This window comes from Henckelia pumila, unplaced genomic scaffold (genome assembly GCF_033568475.1).
Source record: "Henckelia pumila isolate YLH828 unplaced genomic scaffold, ASM3356847v2 CTG_477:::fragment_3, whole genome shotgun sequence".
Classification (NCBI taxonomy): Eukaryota; Viridiplantae; Streptophyta; class Magnoliopsida; order Lamiales; family Gesneriaceae; genus Henckelia; species Henckelia pumila.
In genome coordinates, this window is record NW_027331842.1 from 230,988 (window position 1) to 251,378 (window position 20,391).

At 33.7% G+C, this 20,391-nt stretch overlaps 4 protein-coding genes across 4 annotated transcripts; 1 reads left to right on the forward strand and 3 right to left on the reverse strand.

Annotated features, from left to right (window-relative positions):
- Window positions 1–150: 150 nt before the first annotated feature.
- Window positions 151–2,647, reverse strand: LOC140872868 (protein MOS2). Its single transcript, XM_073275784.1, has 2 exons — window positions 1,067–2,647; window positions 151–476 (listed from the first exon to the last, which is right to left on the reverse strand). The coding sequence occupies exon 1, from the start codon at window positions 2,508–2,510 to the stop codon at window positions 1,128–1,130; it is 1,383 nt and encodes a 460-aa protein (XP_073131885.1). The 5' UTR covers window positions 2,511–2,647; the 3' UTR covers window positions 151–476; window positions 1,067–1,127.
- An 892-nt stretch (window positions 2,648–3,539) lies between these two features.
- LOC140872834 (tryptophan--tRNA ligase, cytoplasmic) lies at window positions 3,540–7,434 on the forward strand. Its single transcript, XM_073275732.1, has 11 exons — window positions 3,540–3,946; window positions 4,032–4,217; window positions 4,473–4,524; window positions 4,629–4,694; window positions 5,492–5,578; window positions 5,908–6,000; window positions 6,329–6,409; window positions 6,619–6,690; window positions 6,793–6,861; window positions 6,968–7,078; window positions 7,198–7,434. The coding sequence occupies exons 1-11, from the start codon at window positions 3,615–3,617 to the stop codon at window positions 7,246–7,248; spliced, it is 1,200 nt and encodes a 399-aa protein (XP_073131833.1). The 5' UTR covers window positions 3,540–3,614; the 3' UTR covers window positions 7,249–7,434.
- Window positions 7,435–7,530: 96 nt separating this feature from the next.
- On the reverse strand, window positions 7,531–11,073 carry LOC140872833 (uncharacterized protein At4g15970-like). Its single transcript, XM_073275730.1, has 4 exons — window positions 11,015–11,073; window positions 9,717–10,067; window positions 8,236–8,607; window positions 7,531–8,096 (listed from the first exon to the last, which is right to left on the reverse strand). The coding sequence occupies exons 2-4, from the start codon at window positions 10,059–10,061 to the stop codon at window positions 7,602–7,604; spliced, it is 1,212 nt and encodes a 403-aa protein (XP_073131831.1). The 5' UTR covers window positions 10,062–10,067; window positions 11,015–11,073; the 3' UTR covers window positions 7,531–7,601.
- Window positions 11,074–16,477: 5,404 nt separating this feature from the next.
- LOC140872875 (uncharacterized protein At4g15970-like) lies at window positions 16,478–19,489 on the reverse strand. Its single transcript, XM_073275790.1, has 3 exons — window positions 19,239–19,489; window positions 17,900–18,305; window positions 16,478–16,972 (listed from the first exon to the last, which is right to left on the reverse strand). Exons 1-3 carry the CDS (start codon window positions 19,487–19,489, stop codon window positions 16,478–16,480), a joined length of 1,152 nt encoding a protein of 383 aa, XP_073131891.1.
- Window positions 19,490–20,391: the final 902 nt, after the last annotated feature.

A 20,391-nucleotide genomic window follows, 5' to 3' on the forward strand; every position in this document is an offset into this window, starting at 1 on the left:
TATTTATTATCAAAGGATCGTGTCATAATCGTATGATTACCATGGGAATAGTTTTTAAAAGTTTAAATAGTCATCTGTCGTTTAATATTATAGATATGTTTGTGTATATGATTGTTCGTATGCATACATAGAATAACATGACATCCCGTATCGAATAAGTCAGTGGCTACATCTTTAATACTAACGAGATGCGTATCCGAACTATTATCTAATGACTTGGAACAATGCATTTGCATCTGTTGCGACCAAAACTGTCATCACACGATAAAATGAAAATCTCTCCTCTCGAACAGAATCTAACCATGTAATGACCAATGACCCATCCTCAGAAAATGTGCAAAACGCATCTCACCTTCAACTACAAGTACACATAACGTTTGCAGGGTAAATACTGGAACAGAAATAATTGAGGGTGATAGTAGTCCAGTACAGCAAGCACACGGGTAACTTGGAGCCACTCGTAAGCTTTAACCCATCTGCAAGAACCCATCAACACGTGCACTCAGTTAAATTCCGTGTGAGAAATGCAGCACAGCGAGGATTTTCAATTCACAACGTTGAATATTGTTGAAAATATGGGTAAATATTGTTGAAATGAGACTCTGCAGACGACCTAACTAGTTCAAAATCATAACTTGTGCAATCTGATGGATGTATAGACCCATAGGCCATAGCAACATAAGAAATCAGGAATGGTCAAATATCTCAGTATCTCACACAATAGTTACCTTAAAAGAGAAAAATGCATCAACCAGTTTAAAAGAAAATGGATGCGACTTAATGCTACCGTTCTCTAAGAAGTTCTTGAAATCAATATAAGCCAATCAGCAAGTTCATTAAAATGGTATTCATTGAAACTGTAAATATTCAAAAACAACTTCGTGGCAGAAGAGCTTCAGCTAAAATGTTTTCTCAAAACATTGCACTTGGATAATTGGATGACATGAAACAATTGGACACAATGTGTATTTCACAAAGCAGACAGATGTAAATAAACTACTCCAAAGTAACCACATTTGATAAAGTGTAATAACTGGCAAAAGAATGCTGTAAGGATTTATTGTACCTCAAGGTCCAAAAACCACCCATCAAGCAAACACTACTGCCATAAAACCATAGCAATTCATTCAATAGCCAATATCACTTGGGTCTCCTGTGTACTCAGCGATTTCATCAAGCCTCAAATTTAGCATCTCATGCGTATCCGCATCACGAACTAAACCTGTCTCCTTTTCCGAATCGCGCTCCAATAGACTCCCATAGACACCCTTGTATTTACCACTCAAAACAAGCACTGGACCTCCACGTCTTGGAAGAGCAGTTTCCAAGAACTCCTGTTCCACTCCTTGTATCAACTCTCTACTCTCATCAATAGAAACGTCGCATATCCCTGGCCCCACAACATCTACCACCACTCCTTTTTTCAAGAACAATCTTCCACCCTTCAAATCCTTACTTATAATTCTAACCCTTATGTGATTCCTCAGCCAACTCACTCCCCCATTGACCTTTTTTTTGTCTTCATGGCCAGTCTTCCTCATAGAACTCCTATGCCCTTTCCCTATATTAACATTTTGCTCTTTAATCTTCAATTCTTTCAAACTTCTCAAGCATTTCTCCTCTTCCATGGAACCCAATTCTGCCACATCCTTTCTCTCAACTTTCACCTTCTCCTCGCTTCCAGATAGCCTCAAAACCAATATTTCTCCACTTCTCACCTCAACAACCTTACCTTTCATTCCTATTTCCCTGCCACTCACTATTCTCACCTCTTTCCCAACATCTAATCTTTTCTTCCCTGTCTCCTCCCTCCTCCTTTCCTGCTTCGTGTTTGCATTCCCGAGATTTGCAGGACCTTTACCGTTACTTTCAACTCGATTCTCACTCAACTCCTCAGTAAATCCCAATCCCCCTCTCCCCGATCTTTTAATAACCTCTGAAACTTTTACATCCTCCTTTGCATTACGGCCTATTCCCATGCCCTCTTTCCACCCATACCCCGACAGCAACGCCAAACCAAACCCTTCCACTGGCACATCCGCAAAGTCATCCATCCCAGCGTCCTCCGGTAACGTCTCCAAATCCTCTCTCAACCTCCTCAAATGCAAATCTGATATCTTTTCACTACGATCAGGTGCGGTAAGTCCACCATCGGCAGCAGGTTCCTGGCGGATATTAAGACCGTAAGCCATCGAGTTGTCGGCGGCTTCGGGATTAGGTCGAGCATCAACCTCGAACTGGAGGGACGAATCCGAACCATTGGATTGGGAAAGTGAAGGGAGATTGGGGAGGTTTTTCAGTTTCTTCATTGGGCGCCATTGGTTGGGAATAGGGGCAATAGGTTTGATCTTGGGCTCAGCTTTCGAAGGATCTTGGGCGGGATCGAATTCGTTGATATAGTTCCTGGCGGCGGCGGACGTGGGTGGTGGATCATCATCTAAGACGGCGGATGCAGCAAATTTTTTGCGATTGGATTGAGATTTCGAGGTAAATGAAAAGGAAAAACTCATAGCTACTACAGGCAGTGGTAGAAATCAGGAGGAAACCCCTTCGATTAATTCTCACAAACGTAAGAAAACCTAATCAATTTTGGGTTTGGTCGGAATTGGAACTGCCACAATGAACAAACGGTCTCACCGTCATGTTGACTTATTTTTATGTACGGAAAAATAATATTTTCAATCTAAAAAATTATGTTTTTTTTATGCGTTAAGGATAAGATTTTTTTTTTATTTCTCAATAAGATTTTTTTTTCCCCAACAGAATTAAGTAAGAGAGAATGTGAGGAATTTTTGTGATATTTTATTGTCCTCAATTTAACATAATAAATAATATTTTTCTATAAATTGAGATATGTGAAATCATGTGATAAGAAGTTTTTTTTATATTTTATTGTCCCAATTAAATCTTGTTTTTTTAAAAAAATATATATAGAGAAAAGATAAATAGATTGGCAGTCTCCGTGCCAACATTTATTTAGTGTGTTTCCTTTCCTTGTTTTCAATTTATATATTATCATACTATTAATTAAATTTAAAGTCTCTTATAAAAATCCATTGGTCCGATTAGATTACATTCAATTAAATTTAATTTTGTAACTCTAAAGTTTTAATTAAATATATTCAAAATATTTATATTTTTATTGATTAAAATAAAATATAAATGTACCCTCAAAGAAAAAAATATAAATGTATGGTATAAATCGGTGTGATAAAAATCAACTGACAAGCGTACCAGGTCAAGTTATAGATAGTGAATAAATCAGATGTCGAACCCACAGATACTGTATAAATATGACTATCAGAATATAATTATTCCTACTTAATCTAGACTAATAAAAAAAAGAGGTTTTAGATATTAACTAAGAAACTAAATTGCAATTAAATTTTAATATATTGATTTGTTTTTTAACTTTGATTAAAAATTTTAAACTTCAATTTGCTAATTTTTTCGACTTAAAAAAAAAGAAAAAAAGAAAGATAATAATATGATCGAAATTTAAAACAGAAAATTAATTGATTAGCCAACGTTTAAAGGGTTGAGTTTTAGAATTGTCCATCAAAATCCAAAACCCTACTACACCAGAGTGGGATTTGAGCCGATATTGTACAGTAATGGAGGAGAAACGCCATGAAGAAGAAGAAGAAGACCAAATCATTACCCCATGGCAAGTATCCGGAGACAAAAGCGGCAAAATTGACTACGACAAGCTCATCGACAAGTTCGGCTGCCAGCGCGTCGACCAATCTCTTGTGGACCGTGTCACCCGCGTCACCGGCAGGCCTGCACACGTCTTCCTCCGCCGCGGGATCTTCTTTAGCCACCGGGATTTCGATGAAGTCCTCGACGCGTACGAGAGAGGGGAAAAGTTTTATCTTTACACGGGCCGTGGCCCTTCCTCCGAGGCGTTGCATTTGGGCCACCTCGTGCCGTTCATGTTCAATAAGTAATGGGATTTTTCAGATTAGGTTTTCTTTTACTCTGGATTTACGTTTCAATTTCGATATCTGTTAAAAGTTAGTTGCTTTTAGATACCTGCAAGATGCATTCAAGGTGCCACTTCTGATACAGTTGACGGATGATGAGAAATGCATGTGGAAGAATTTGTCAGTCGAGGAAAGCCAGCGGCTTGCTCGTGAAAATGCCAAGGATATTATTGCTTGTGGATTTGACGTTTCAAAGACGTTTATTTTCTCCGATTTTGATTATGTTGGTGGGTGAGTTCTTCTTCCGATTTAATCACTCTTCATTTGCTACTACCTTTGCGAATTTTTACAACTTTAATAGGTTTTTATTTTTATTGTTTTGTTCACGACTTTGATGGATTTTGGTTCTGTAGTCTTCATTTAAGGCTCTGTTTAATCATTTGATATATAGAATGATGTTTGGTTACATAGTTTGGCTTTGAGATCCCTATTTAACTGCCAAGCATTTCTGTTGATTATGTTCTCATAATGAAACATATTATGCAGTTCCTTCTACAAAAACGTGGTCAAGATTGCCAAGTGTGTCACTTATAATAAGGTGAATAGGGAAATTGATGGCTTGCTCATCTTAGATTTGTGCAATTTTTGTGATTTCCACCTTATTCAAATGAATGCTAAACTTGGCATTAATTGGCGTCATAGGTACTCGGTATTTTTGGTTTCAACGGAGAAGATCACATTGGTAAAGTCAGCTTCCCACCTGTTCAGGTACTGCCTTTTAAATCTTAAAGAATAATTGTATGTGGTAGTTGAAGATGCAATCTTTTAAGTGATTATGGTATTGTTTCTGTGTATGTTTTGCACAATTGTTTTAGATGACCCTTTTACTGGATCCTGGGTCAAATTTCCTTTTAATCAACAGCTGCTGTAAAATGGTTTGCTCATGGGAATGCTGGCATTTCAATATCAGGAATTACAGTTACATTGACGTTCACTAAAAGAGCAACCATCTTGCAATCAAGTCCGAGACTCAATAATTTTGCTTATTGTTATTGAATCTCTTCCATTTGATCGCTATCTATGTTGCTGCTCTGTTAGCTTGTAACTTTTCCTGTGGAACTGCTCACATTTGGAAAAATATCTTTTATTTTGGACAAAAACTGCAGTTACTGCCTGAATATTTGCGCAAAAAATAAAATTTCAAGCCAGATTGGTTTAGTCCTGACCACGAGCAAATACAAAAGCTTGCATGTTTGTTATGCCCTTTAATCCTCCATGCAATACTCTGAATCTTAAGTTGGGAATTTGAAATATCTGAAAAAATGTTGAAATACCTTTGCAGCGTCAAGTTAGGCACATTTTCTCTTTGATTTTATGTATAGTTATTTCATTCAATCATTCCTGAAATGGTGCACTGTAATTTAAAACGATACCAAATTCTGAATAAACTGAAAACAGTGTTATCTATCAATGGCTGTTTATTACATTGCTTCCGTTTAGTTTTCAGGTTTCATGTACCTTTTTTTTCATCTTTAGGCCGTAACATCCTGCTAACTAAATTTCAGGCAGCTCCAAGCTTTCCATCTTCATTTCCACATCTGTTCTCTGCTAAAGATAATTATCGAAGCTTGATTGCTTGTGCCATTGACCAGGTTTAATCATCTTACTGTTCTCTTTATTTATTTATGTTTTCAGACGAAAATGTTAGTTGACTAGAATTATATATTTTTATAAAAATTTGATAGTATCTTCCAACATTTTTTTTGTGTGTTCTATATTTTAAGATGGTTTTTGAACAAAAATGTTTTTAAATTTTTTTTGGAATATTATATTTAGATTTTCAAAATGCTCATCCGAAGTGTCAAATCCAAGGGATATTAGGTTGAAAAATCCTGTCATATTCAAAATCCACATTTCTTACTCTCATTTACCAAATCGCTTCATCCTCTTCTTTAGTCTAACTGATTAACTGAATTTTCAGGATCCTTACTTCCGAATGACACGAGATGTTGCTCCTCGAATAGGGTGTCGCAAGCCTGCCTTGCTTGAATCGTCATTCTTCCCCGCTCTTCAGGTTTTTTATTTTTTTCATTTTGTAATTGAGAAGCATTTTTATGACGTGAACGTAAAATTTATTGTTTTTGCTGGTATTATCTTGCTGGCGAAATTAATTTCTTCTGAGGTGACATTATTTTGACTAACAATAAGCATTCTTTTTTTTTCCGCTGTCTTACTCACACAGTAGGTCTGTGAGGTTGGATTTTTTGGGTTTTTAAGTCCATAGATTTTTGCTGTCATTTGAATTTTTGGTAATTCAACCACGTGCTTGTGTTGTTTCTATTTCAACTGCAGTGTAGTCACCTATTTCTTTTTGTAATTTTCTTGTTTCACTATATCTGCAGGGAGAAACTGGAAAAATGTCTGCCAGTGATCCAAATTCTGCCATATATGTTACCGATTCAGCGAAGGACATAAAGAACAAGGTTTTCCTTTAACTAACCACTCCGATGCAGAGTCTTAAAGTAGAAGTGGATGATTAGTTTCTTTTAATATTTGCTTAATTACTACAAACCCTTCAAAGTAAAATTTGCAGAAAAACTTGATGGTGATTAGTTTCTTCAGATTGAAACCTTTGACGGTGATTAATGAATTCATGGTTTGTTTAACTGCGGCTAACTGATACTTGGTGCAGGTAAACAGATATGCATTCTCTGGTGGGCAAGATTCAATAGAGAAGCACAGGGAGCTTGGAGCAAACCTGGAGGTATCAAAGTTCTTAACTCCAGTTCCGGTATTAACATGTAGAACAGGACATGTATTTGTATTATTTAATGGACTTGTGCTGGTCTGTGTTCAACATATTTAGGTGGATATACCAATAAAATACCTTGGTTTTTTCTTGGATGACGATGCAGAGCTTGAACATATTAGAACGGTAAGATACTAATTTTACTTTTTGCATCTGTTGCAATTGCAAGCCATACACTATGGTTTTTTTTTTTTATTTCATATTAAATGGTTAAAATTTTATCATTGAGCAGGAATATGGTGCAGGACGTATGCTAACGGGTGAAGTGAAGCAGCGGCTTATTGAAGTTTTAACTGAAATTGTTGAAAACCATCGTCGAGCCAGAGCTTCTGTCACTGATGAGGTAAAATCACGAAACACTGGTACAATTTGGTTCCCGTAACGGGAGTTTGGACTTTTTTCTCTGCGATCGCTTTTGAACAGAGCATGCATGTTACTTATCTTTGTTTCTTTTGATTGCAGATGGTCGATGCTTTCATGGCCGTACGGCCACTTCCCAACATGTTCAGCTAAAATTGCAAGTGCTTTTACAGCTCAGTGGTTAATTTGATGGAAATGAAATAACCATTTGCTTGTGAAAGGACTTAAATGGGCCTTTTGCAATAAATTGAATGTATTATTTTTTTGGTTTTGAAACTGCCATTAGCCCGAAGTATCACCGTTGATTTAAAAATTAAATTACACATTGGATTTAAATTTCCCAATGGTTTCTTTGTACACTGGGCATTTATCATTTTCTCTCATGCAAAAAATAATTAATTGAAAACTTTAAATCTTATTATTAAAAAAAAGAAAAGAACCTTTAAATGCTTTATGCTTCGTCCTTGGGGGGAAAACAAAAGAAAGAAAGTTAATCTTCTCAATGGTCAATAACATCTCCTAGGAACAGTCCAAGATCTCGTACTTGAATTCCTTTCCCCAGTCGGTCTCAACTGCATGTATCTCTTCCAATCATCGATCACCATCTGTATATCGTGAATCTTGTTGTCCAAACCAATACAACAATTTGCATGCATCGTAACAACCAGATCCAGATCCTTGCTGGGTTCGCAAAACCCACCAAAATAAGCAGTCTTCAAAAACCTCATCTCCATCTGAAGATCTTTGACGTAAGGATCCATTTTGATCATGTTCAGGACGTCTTGGTCGTGTTTGCCTGGGAAATAATCCTTGCCCATGTACCAGAATTTGTAGAATTTTATGGTTTTTTTGTTTGATTTTACGTAGTTGAAACCTCCGTTTGGGGAGTTTCCGACGTCGGTCGAGTCTAGGTTGTCGTAGTAGTGGTCGCAGGCGATCTGGAAGTCGGCGTTTGGGTAAAATCTTGGGAATGGGTCTCTCAGCCACATAACATCTGCATCCTGAGAATCCACATTGAAGACATGGAATGCTAAGCATTACACAAAAAGGTTTTAAAGCCAACAAAATTGAAGTATAAATAGTGATTCAAGGAAATACTGACGTGACACAAAAAAATTCTGATGTATCAAACTGGCTTACCGTGAATACGAAATTGAACCCCAGTTGAAGAACAACTCGAAGGAAATCGATCCTTCTCCACATCATTTTCAAGTAATCCTCACTCATGAAATGCGCTTCGCCGGTGAAGTCGACGCCGACGGTGGTTAGGGCGAAACAGTGAAGTTTTACGGCCATGCAACGCGCATAGGCGGTCTCGTCTAATGCCACAACCACCACATGATCCAGCAGGTGAAGAGTGTGATTTCCGATCTTGAAGCTCTCCAGGAAGAGATCGAAGATCGAATTCGGTTCCGTCCACGCCGCATTTAACGTGGTGATTATCACTGTTTTGCCGTCCTCCATGGCTGCTTCCTTCAATGTGCTCTCCAATTTATTTATTTCATCTTTGGTCTGATCAGTCATTGGTAAAACAGAACCAAAATTAGGCTGTCTCCATTATTTCAATGTAATTTTTTATTAAAAAAAAAATGAAATTCTGTTATTTCGGTTTGATTACGTAATAAATGTTTAAAATCTTACAAGAATTCACACACATGCAGGATAAATTGTTTTGACAATACCAGTTGTATTTCTTTGACTTTTGGAGATAAATCTCTCTCAAGTTCAATATCTTAGGTCTATATTGAATACATATTGAATTTTAAATGGGCTTATTATGTTGATTGGTAGGTACCAACTACTTATAAGTATAAATCAAACATAATATTTTGTGTTTCTAAGAAATAAAAATTAGGCTATTTAATTGGTATAAGATAGTTTTAACACCATTTTTTATTTTTGACTATATAGAATGACATTAACATCGATTAAATTTATAAAAAAAAATCATATGATGCAATAATATTATGAATAAGATCAATTTTCAAATTATTTGACAAAACAAGGTACTTATTCACTTAATCAAATTTTCAAAAAATTATATTTCAGAATAAAATTTACTTATTAAAATACATGTCTAAGTACTATATTTGAATCCAAAGAACATCAGTACTAAAAAAACGAAAGACTAATGATATGTTAAGAACTCTATATATATTTTACTCTTAGGTAGTGTTTGGGGGAGCTTCTAAATTAATATAAAGTCCTCATACTTCATAAATTATAAAATATGCCATAGATAATAATAATAATAATATATATAATAATTTGCCCATGACAATAATACTTAATAGCATCGTTGGACTTTCATGACAAAAGAGTTAAAGAAACTAGAGTTCAAAATTTTATCGTCTAGTTTCCACGTTCATTTTTCAATATTCTGTACGTGTTTCTAGAAATAATTTTTCAATTAAATTAGTATTACATTATTGAGTATTTAATTTGTAGCAATAGCAAAAATTTTGGCCGATACTACCAAATAATTCAAATCTTTTAACGCGTATTATGTATCACAAGTTCAACACCATAAAATCATATTATAATTCAAAATTATTGATATAAACATTTGGGGGCATGCAAAATTATAGAAGAACAGGAGTTATAACTTATATATAACTTACAAAGGATGGAAGGTCGTCACTGTCGGAAGCGAAGTGGTGCAATGAAGAGGCCCAATTTTCAGAATCAGAGTCATTTAATGAAGATGAAGATACACCAGACCTTTGAAACAATTGAGAAGGATACGAAGATTGATTAAGAACAAGGTAAGAAAGGCCAATGACCACAAATACTAAAGCAATCTTAACGGCTACACTATAGTAATCGAGGCGATTGCCGTGGCGGCCCGGGACGGATTCACGGTGGTTCTGATCATTGGAGCCACCCACCTCAAGGGAGTTGAGGTCGTCTTTCGGGGCGGCGCCTCCACCATGGGAATCCATTGATACTTCTTCTAATCGTCTCATCAACTACTGCATGAGACTATATATGTCAAATTGAGCAATGGAAGTCAACTTAGTTAAAGTGCGTTCTGTTACAATTAAATGTAATATAATAATTAAGCTGCCTTGCCTAATTTTTTGTCATAATTCTTGGGTAGACAGTTGGTAATTAATATTTCAACATTTATTTAATTTTTTTTAATTTACAATAAGTCCATTTGAATATGTACATGATGATGCTCTAAAAAAATTAATAATGTCGTTTGATCACCTCAAGATATATATGTACTCAAAGGCTATAAAGTTTATAAAACATAAAATGATAATATATGTCTGCTCTCTATTTATAGATTTTATGCTGTAGCCTAATGTTAATCCAAGGGTCAGAAATTAATTGGGACATGTCGTATAACCAAAATAAAATTAAATCCTTAGATGCTGTTATTATTATTTTTAGCATGGTCCACCTGTGGACTTGATGGCACTTGGGCCCCTTCTTCCCAAATTGTTCTAATTGCAGTCAAACATAATTTAAATATGGTGGAATTAATTGTCTTGCAAAGGATTACAAATAACATTAGTACAGTGCATGCCATTGCGTTGGGGAGAACATATAGATGAAAAGTTGTAATTAGATGGTAACGTTTACTGTTTACAAGAATACCATTTCATTTGTTAATTAATTCAATTATTTTTCACTACATATTTCTTAAAATTATTGTCAATGTCTTCTTTCGCAAGAACTCACAGAGTTGACAAAATTTGGGCCTTTTGCAAATAGATTAAGTGCATCACATATATTGTACATGCACACCGTATTAAATTAAATAACTATCATTTCAGAATAAATTTTCGTGAAATTCATTAGTTTCAATGACGAATTTAACAAAATAATTTATTATCTTTAATTTTCCATTTCGCATTATATATTTCTAAACAATATAGATTTAAATAAAGTTTAAGTTCGTTGTTATCACCTCGAAAATTTGCGGCAGACGTGACAATCTCCCAGGTTACTTCCTTTTTCCAACGTGGCTGAATTGAAGACCCACAATTGCAGACATGGAATAGCACCAGCAGTCGAAGGATATTTTGTCGTGGTCACTTCAACGCTCACAATAAGGCTTCCAGAAAGAGGAAAAACTCTAAAAAAAAAGAAAAAAAGTACAATATATTGTGTATGCAAAATGTAGTGTAAACATTTGTATTTATAAGAAAACCCTAAGAAGATTTAATTTAAAGAAAACATTTGTATTTATAAGAAAACGACAATATAAAGAGACACGGATAAGAAGATTTAATTTGTTTTCATTTTGATTTTGTATTTATCTCTATCTTAGATTTTACGCTGATTTTTTTAAATAAATATTTGGTAGATTTAATTTGAATGAACTGAATCATTTATAAGCATTATATGCACGTAAATGAATATTACAAATAGAAATATATAAAGACCAAGAGAAAGTAAATACAAAAAAAAAAAAAAAAAATAGTCATCCGCCACATCTCCTAGGAATAGTTCAAGATCATGAATTTGAAAGCGAAATTTTAAATTCATTATTAGTTGTTTGGCTAATAAATTTAAAATAGTAAAACAATTTAATATATATTATTTTTTTATGTTTCTATATATTTTGAAATTAAAATTAGTATTATGATTACAAAATAACCATGTTTAATTTAAAATAATATAAATTTAAATTTTATTTATTTTAACGGGATTAAATACTAAAAAAATTTACATAAATAAACTTTAAACAAAATATTTATTCTTTTCTAAAAAAATTATTATATAACTTATTATAATATTAAAATTCAATTTCTTTTTCATCATACTAGTTACATAAACAAATATTTTTCATGCAATAACTCTACAATAAAATCAAAATGTGTGCCCAAGTTTGGGAGCATTCGACAACAAGTAACTAACGATGGACAAAGGTATATTCGAGATCCTATAAATAGTTTAAGAGCATCTATTAACTAAGTTTAGACTTTTAGTCATTGATTAGTGAACTAGTAAATCTTGTGATTATAACTTTTGAAAATAAAGCCAATGTTGCTTGCCTAGTAAAATTAAGGTACAAAAATATTGTTCGAGATATTATAACTGAGTATGCATGTATTATGTGTTGCAATGATTATATGACATGATTTTATCTGCATATATTTTGATATGTTATTATGCTTCATGCATGATCATCTTGAGTTTATATCCTTGAGATATCCTGTAGTAGGATCTTGACCTTATTTTTTTAGTGGATGGTTGGACACGTGGACTCATGTCAGGTCACCATTATTCCACTATTGGGTATGTGAGTCATCTCCTGGTATGACGACACAGAGTGATACATACCTAGGGCCCAAGTCTGCTTTTGATCAGATTCTTGACTTCGAATCTTGGCACCACGTATATTTGCATACATGCACATATTATATTATATGCTCATATTTTTGTTTTAAGCGTTTTATGCTCACACCCTATATAATATCCGAAAAAAGAGAGCAAGCAGATAAAATTTCAAATGAACGGATGTAAGAAAAGATTCAAATCCGTTAATTTTTAGGGCATAAATCAACATGCCAAATCCAACATAATTAAAATCTCAAATCCATGGGCTACCCAAACAGATGTAGTAGATTTGGGCTGCGGATTTGAAATCCAATCATCCCAAATCAACCCATGCATCCAAGCATAGCCTTATGGTTTTGTTGTTGGATTGCACGTAGTTGAAGCCTCCACTTGGGGAGTTGCCTCTGTCGGCCGATCAAGCTCGTCGTGGTAATGGTCGCAAGTGATTTGGAAGTCGACGTTTGGGTAAAATCTTTGGATTGGGTCTCTCAGCCACATAACATCCACTTCCCGAGAATCAACAATGAGATATATATGAAATGCTAGGTTTTAAAGCTATAAAATTTGGTTTGCTAAATTTTCAATTTTGAGTTTTGATCTCGTTTAATTTGCTGACCATAATGATATAAATGAGCATCCCAAGATTAAGACAAATGACCAATGAAAACTTAAATGGTTACGGTCTACACCAAAAAAAATCGTTGTGTTTCAAATTGAAATGAGTGAGAGTACTGATGGTTATCATTGTTTGGTTTGATGTATTATTAATCTATGTATAACTTATCACAATTAATTTTGTCTTATTTTCGTCATATTATTTATCTATTTATTAATTAATAATTTTACATCAATTAAATCAAATAAATTATAATATATCCATCAAATCAAATAATGTATTAACTATTTTTTATTTTTATTTTTAATTTACATTATATTACTTATCTATGGATTACTTATCCTATCACTCAAACCAAACGGTGTCTAAGAGTTGAGTTAGTGATCTACCTTCTGATGAATTTTAAAGTAGTTCTTCCTCCAAACCAAGGGTTCTCACACATGACTAACAAAGTGAATCTATATCATGTAGTTGTATGAAATTTGAATTCGAAAGCATTCCATACAGACAAATATATAGGGGTGAACATAAATTCGGTTAAACCGAATTAACCGACCGAACCGAACTAATTCGGAAATTCGGAAGTTCGGTTTTATTTTTCAAAAAATTCGGTTTATTCGGTCAAATTGGTTCGGTCACGGTTTTTTTATTTTATAACTCGGTTAACCGATTTAACCGATAATTACAAACAATAATATAATATTTTTTATTTAAATTTTTATATTGGATTTTATTTGTTATTGGGCCACCAACTTGAGAATTCAACCCTAAAATTAAGCATTAAAATACTCATTTTTTTAATTGATTTGGCCGTCACTTTAATATATACTTGGCTCTGTACTCGTTCGCCGCTTCACTGCTCATCTCGCAATTCGATTCTTGTAAGGGCTTCGGCTGGGATTCGAGAATAGGTTAGAGTCCTGTCTTTCCTTTATTCTCAACCCTTCATTGGTATGAATCTTGGATTTCAAAGAGAGTTATTTTTTAATTTTCTCATTACTTGTCATCCCTTCAGTTTGTTGACTCGCGAGCTAAGGAGTTTCTTGATTTTTCATCTCCTATTGTAAATAAGAGCATTGAAGAACACTAAGATATTTTCATAAATTTCTGTGGGCAGTGGAGGAAAACGTGTGTGTGTTTTTTTTTCAGGAATAAAACGGTTAATTTGGTAACCACTGAATTAACCGATTTTAATTCGGTTCGCTTTCGATCGGTTTTTATAATAGTTTCGGTCGGTTAGGTTCTTCTAAAAAAAATCGGTTCGGTTATTCGGTTATTGGTGACCGAACCGACCGAATGCTCAGCCCTACATATATATGCTATATATCTTTTTTCGTAGCAACCAAGTGTATCAATTGTCTGCTAATTAAGTATATACTCAAACGATGAACACGAGAGGCAAAGGTTATGCTATGAGTGATGAAAATATTAGCGATGATCCACAAAGGTCTTTGATGTCGAGACACTGGGGTTATCTTACAAAGCTTCAATATTAGTTTATGATGCATCTTCGACTGATAAGGAACAAACTTTTTGGACGAAAAATTCAATTATATTTAAAGAAAAATTAAAGATATGAACAGTAGTAAAACATTCAATAAAAATTAAAGAAAGAGAACCATCTATATGAATTATGACACTTAATATTATTGTTTAATTTGAAGAGCAAAAGAACGTGGAAACAAATTGAAATTATCAAATGATATGAACAGTAGTAAAACATTCAATAAAAATTAAAGGAAGAGAACCATCTATATGAATTATGACACTTAATATTATTGTTTAATTTGAAGAGCAAAAGAACGTGGAAACAAATTGAAATTATCAAATGATCAGAAGTCAACTTCAAAGGCTAGAAAATGTCGTGAATGTGGATGTCATGGTGTGTGAACGCAATTGTCCGAATTTTTATAAAGGGTTATGTCGATAATTTGTGTTTATTTTAGATTTTTTTTAAAATCAATTAATTTCCTCTAGTTTTGTAATGTATTGTTTATCAGATCAACTATAGATACTCATAATAATTGTGACGACAGCAAGATGCATGAAGAAGATTTTGCGACTATAACTGGTAGTACTATAAATGTTTCATTTTATAAATTTATATATAGTATGTCATTGAGAAATTGACATTAATAATTGTTTTTATTACTCCAAGTTCTAAAAACAAGCAGACAACATTTTTTTAATCACCACTTGATTTCATCTCTCTACGTATAAGATATATAAATTAAAACATATTTTATGTTTATCACCATTGTGTCTTTGATAGTTTTTTTTTTTGTTTTTGTTTTTTTTTTATTTATGTTGGTTTTGTGTTATGACTGCTTGCATATTTTATATTTATTGAACTTCTAAAAAAAAATTCGCTAATTAGATAGAAGTAATTAGAAAACAGATGGTGAATCTAATTTCTTTCTTTTTGGTACCATTAGTTCTTTAGTAAATAAAATATAATGTTCAGCCGAATGATACATGAAAAAGCTTAATACTTTGACCAAATTATCAATAATTCACATTGCAATTGGTTCATCATCACTCATAAATTCATAAGCATGCAAAAACATTAATTTTTTGACAAAATATTATAAAATATAAAAATTATATTCTTTAAAACAAAAAATCCCTAACTGACTTCACAAAATTTCAGTAACTCGAACAACAAATAGCAAAAACGTACACAAGAAACAACCACAAAGTTCTCAAATTGGAGAAGCTAAATAATTTTTAAAGACAAAAAATTAATTGGAAAAAATTACCTAGCTACCAAGGGAGCGGCGGAGGACAGTGGGCCGCCCACCCTGCCATGGTTGGCCCGTACGGTCGATGGCCTTCCAACAAATACAGTACCATGCAAGTACCTCACCCATTCAAGTCACCCTTTTAATTTAGTGACTACATGAACTGAGATCCTAGTTACTCTCACACCACAACACTAGTTGGTTTCTCACAGAATCAATCCAACATGTCTCTCGTTCGAGTCCTTAGGCTCTTTGGACTTCATCATCCTCTCCTCGTCACCGTCTCCTCGGGTCCTAAGCTATTTGGTTCGAACCGTGCTTTCCGATTATATATCCACGTCCAGGTCAAGACTTTTAAGACATTATAATTAACCAGGGTTCATTCGTTCAAAGGAAATGAGTCATTAAGCATTATACACGTATTATATGTTTATTTAAAGTAGGTCTCTTGTGAGACGATATATAGATCTTTATCTTTGAAAGAGGTGATCAACCTTACCCATATTTAAAATTACAAATTTACAAGCAATATTTTTGCATAAAAATTAGTATTTTTTTGTCAGTAACTAAAATAAGAGAACGATCTAACAAAATTAACGTGTAAGACCGTCTCACAAGAGTTTTTCCATTTATTAATATGAATAGTACAAATAAAAATGTATAAGAAATTAAATGAAAGAAGCTAGGGAAGAAAGTTGAGAAACAAAAATAGGGGTACGTAATTAAATAGTCAATAACATCTCCTGGGAACAGTCCAAGATATCGTACTAGAATTTCTTTCCCCAGTTGTTGCCAACTGCATATACCTCTTCCAATCGTCAATCACCACCTTAATATCATGAATCTTGTTGTCCAACCCAATACAACAATTTGCATGCATCGTAATCACCTGATCCAGATCCTTTTTGGGTTCGCAAAACCCACTAAAATAAGCAGTGTTCAAAAACCTCATCTCCATTTGAAGATCTTTGACGTAAGGATCCATTTTGATCATGTTCAGGACGTGTTGGTCGTGTCTGCCTGGGAAATAATCATTGCCCTTGTACCAGAATTTGTAGAATTTTATGGTTTTGTTGTTGGATTTCACGTAGTTGAAGCCTCCATTTGGGGAGTGGCCCATGTCGGTCGAGTTGAGCTTGTCGTAGTAGTGGTCGCAGGCGATTTGGAAGTCGGCGTTTGGGTAAAATTTAGGGAATGGGTCTCTCAGCCACATAACATCCGCATCCTGAGAATAAAAAATGAAAATATGGATTGCTAGATTTTAAAGCCATAAAATTCGATAAAATAAATTTTCAAATTTGAGTTTGGTCCCTATATATAAGTTAGCTAGGTTATGGTTTTTATTCAAAAAAAAATTTGGTTATAGTTTTCAAATCCACAATGAAGACATGCAACGTTTAGCATTACTCAAAAAACGTTTTATAGCCAACAAATTCTATGTCTAAATAGCGATGTTGGAAAACAGTGTTGTGACACAAAAAAATGATGATGTATATATCTGTGCATGTCACACTTCATTCCATGAAGACAAGACCAAATGCTAAAGGAAAAATTGTTATTTTGATATATTAACTTGACTATTTTTTTTTTGTCAATTAATTTTTTAATTAAAGTTTTTTTTGGTACATTAACTTTTAATTTTCGATGATTATGGTTTAACTTGTGATCTGACACCAAAAGTATTGATGTGACATCGAAATATAATGGCATGATATCGGAAAATACTAACGTGCTAAGATGTCACACCAACAGTTAGACCAAAGTCGTCGAAATTAAAAGTTAGTGCATCAAGACCAAACTTAGAAAAATTAATAAACCAAATAAAAGGAAAAAAATGGACAAGTTAATAAACTAAAAAAAAAAGATTTTTTCCAAATCTAAAACACATCCTAACTTAAATGATCAAAAGTCAAATTTGAATACTTGCATGACCAACATCAACATTATCATGTCAGCCATCCATAGTGAAAGGACCGGACCTAAAACAAAAAACTATACGACGAGTCACATTTAAATACATGATTAAGGTAACAAATCACTTATTTTTATAGGTTGCACACACTACTTAAAACACATAATGGTCTAACAAGGAGAACTACTTTGAATCTTTTTTTTAATCTAGCTAATTGCATGTAAATCAAACATGGCTTACCGAGAATACGAAATTGAATCCCAGTTGAAGAACAACTCGAAGGAAATCTATCCTTCTCCACATCATTTTCAAGTAATCCTTAGTCATGAAACGTGCTTCGCCAGTGAAATTGACGCCCGCTGTGGTTAGGGCGAAACAATGGAGTTTTACGGCCATGCAGCGCGCATAGGCGGTATCATCTAATGCCGCAACCACCACGTGATCCAGCAGGTGAAGAGTCTGATTTCCTATCCTGAAGCTCTCCAGGAAAAAATCGAAGATCGAATTCGGTTTCGTCCACGCAGCGTTTAACGTGGTGATTATAACTGTTTTGCCGTCCTCCATGGCTGCTTCCTTCAATGTGCTCTCTAATTTATTTATTTCCTCGTTGGTCTGATCATGAATCATTGATAAAATTAAGGAATTGCTTTTTTGGTCCGGTATGTTTGTCACTTTACGATTTCGGTCCTCTATATTTTTAGATTTCAGTTTTAGTCCGCTATCTTTATTTTTTGGCAATTTTAGTCTTTTTTTCGATGTGGCGCTGACGTGACACCAATTCAATGTTGATGTGGAGCTAACGACACGTCAGCATTTTCGAAGAAAAATGACCGAAATTGCCAAAAATCGAAACATACATGACTAAAACTGAAATGTTAAAACATAAAAGATCAAAATCGCAAAGTGACAAACATACAGGACTAAATTTGCAATTTTTCCTAAAATTAAAACAGAACCAAATTTAGCATGTTTCCATTATTTCAATGTAAATTGTTTTGTCAAATTCTTTTATTTCAGTTTGATTACGTAATTAAGGTTTGAAATCTTAAACTAAACAAATTCTTAAACTTTAATAGATTCACACACATGCAGGATAAATGTTTTTGACAATACCAGTTGTATTGCTTTGGCATCAACATTAATCCCTCTCAACTATATAATGCACATTTTAAATTTTTACAGACCACTAGATTATATATTTATCTTTGACTAAATTTTTAAAGATTATAACATACAAAATTTATTATAAGTAACTATTAATTTTATTTTTTTTAAAGTAGCATGTGTGTGTATGGATGCAAGCGTACGTGCATCAAAGGCGCTATTATTAATTAAGCATTTGTCACTATAGCAAAAATTTTAACCGATCCTAATAACAATACAACTCAAATATTTTAAAATGTAATATATATGTGCGACGACCATAATATATCTATGTTTAGTTATTTAGGATTAACTATATAAGTACTACCGAAATTAAAATTTCTTAATATCATATTTGTGATTGTGGGAGGAGAAGTGGAGTTATAATATATAACTTACATATGAAAGGAGGTCATCTTGGTCGACGGAAGCGAACTGGTGCGACGAAGAGCTCCATTTTTCAGAATCAGAGAGGTTTGATGAAGATGAACATAAATCTGAGCTTTGAAATAATTGAGAAGGATACGAAGATTGATTGAGGACAAGGTATGAAAGGCCGATTACCACAAATACCAAAGTAATTTTAACAGCTACACTACTATAACCGTAATCGAGGCAGCGATTGCGGTGGTGGCCGGTGACCGATCCGTTGTGGTTCTGATCATTGGAGCCACCGTGGAAACCCATTGATGCTTCTAATGGTGTGATCGATCAAAAGCATGAGACAGACTTCTATTTATCGATATCATGTGCATGGAAGTCAACTTAATCAACGTGCAGTACTGTCCTTCATTTATGAATCATTTGTGATATTATGATATATATATATAGTTATATATATATAATTTCTTTCAAGTGCCCACCTATCATCCACTACCATGCCCATCAATGATGTGACACTATTCTATTGGACCTACAATTTATCACATCCAATAGAATAATGTCACATCATTGGTAGGCATGGTGGTGGGCATGATAGGTGGACACTTGAAAAAAAACTCATATATATATATATATATATATATATATATATATATAAGAGTAGCATTTGGCTATTTCTGTGTCATTATGATTATTTTATTTTTATTTATATGACGTGGGCATCCGTAGTCGTTAGTTTTTGATATGTACTGAATAAACACTCGAACTAACGCGATAGTCTGCAAATTACGTTATCCAGATAAATCATAATAAGGTCGTCATGTTCGACATGCTAGTCCAACAATTATGTGGCATCATTATTATATGAAATTAAGACAAGTCGTCGATTTTTTTTTTCTAATTTGCAATGAGTCAATTTGAATATGTTCATGGTATTATTTCCATTAGCAGGAGCGAAATTTACTCCAATTGTAATAGACTTAACCTGGACGTGTCATTGAGAGGTGTATCACTAGCGGGAATAAAAGTAGATGCACTTGAATTAAATATGTGCATGTTGAACATACACGTACATGTTAAGAAAGATATAGCTATTATTTTAATGAATACATATTCTAATTTTTTATTTCATTTTTTACTTTTATGCCTTGTTGACTTTTTGTATCTTTATTCTCTTCTTCTTCTTTATTTTTTTATAAAGGAAAATC

What these genes read in the sequence shown, in the direction of transcription:
- LOC140872868 (XM_073275784.1), bottom strand. Translation starts at nt 2,510, where the DNA reads ATGAGTTTTTCCTTTTCATTTACCTCGAAATCTCAATCCAATCGCAAA.
- LOC140872834 (XM_073275732.1), top strand. Translation starts at nt 3,615, where the DNA reads ATGGAGGAGAAACGCCATGAAGAAGAAGAAGAAGACCAAATCATTACC. An exon ending in CATTCTTCCCCGCTCTTCAG is followed by an intron (nt 6,001 to 6,328) that starts GTTTTTTATTTT and finishes CTATATCTGCAG; the next exon opens with GGAGAAACTGGAAAAATGTC. An exon ending in AGCTTGGAGCAAACCTGGAG is followed by an intron (nt 6,691 to 6,792) that starts GTATCAAAGTTC and finishes CAACATATTTAG; the next exon opens with GTGGATATACCAATAAAATA.
- LOC140872833 (XM_073275730.1), bottom strand. Translation starts at nt 10,061, where the DNA reads ATGAGACGATTAGAAGAAGTATCAATGGATTCCCATGGTGGAGGCGCC. An exon ending in GTGACGACCTTCCATCCTTT is followed by an intron (nt 8,608 to 9,716) that starts GTAAGTTATATA and finishes ATGACTGATCAG; the next exon opens with ACCAAAGATGAAATAAATAA. An exon ending in GGTTCAATTTCGTATTCACG is followed by an intron (nt 8,097 to 8,235) that starts GTAAGCCAGTTT and finishes GTGGATTCTCAG; the next exon opens with GATGCAGATGTTATGTGGCT.
- LOC140872875 (XM_073275790.1), bottom strand. Translation starts at nt 19,489, where the DNA reads ATGGGTTTCCACGGTGGCTCCAATGATCAGAACCACAACGGATCGGTC. An exon ending in TGGAGCTCTTCGTCGCACCA is followed by an intron (nt 18,306 to 19,238) that starts GTTCGCTTCCGT and finishes GGACCAAAAAAG; the next exon opens with CAATTCCTTAATTTTATCAA. An exon ending in GATTCAATTTCGTATTCTCG is followed by an intron (nt 16,973 to 17,899) that starts GTAAGCCATGTT and finishes TTTTATTCTCAG; the next exon opens with GATGCGGATGTTATGTGGCT.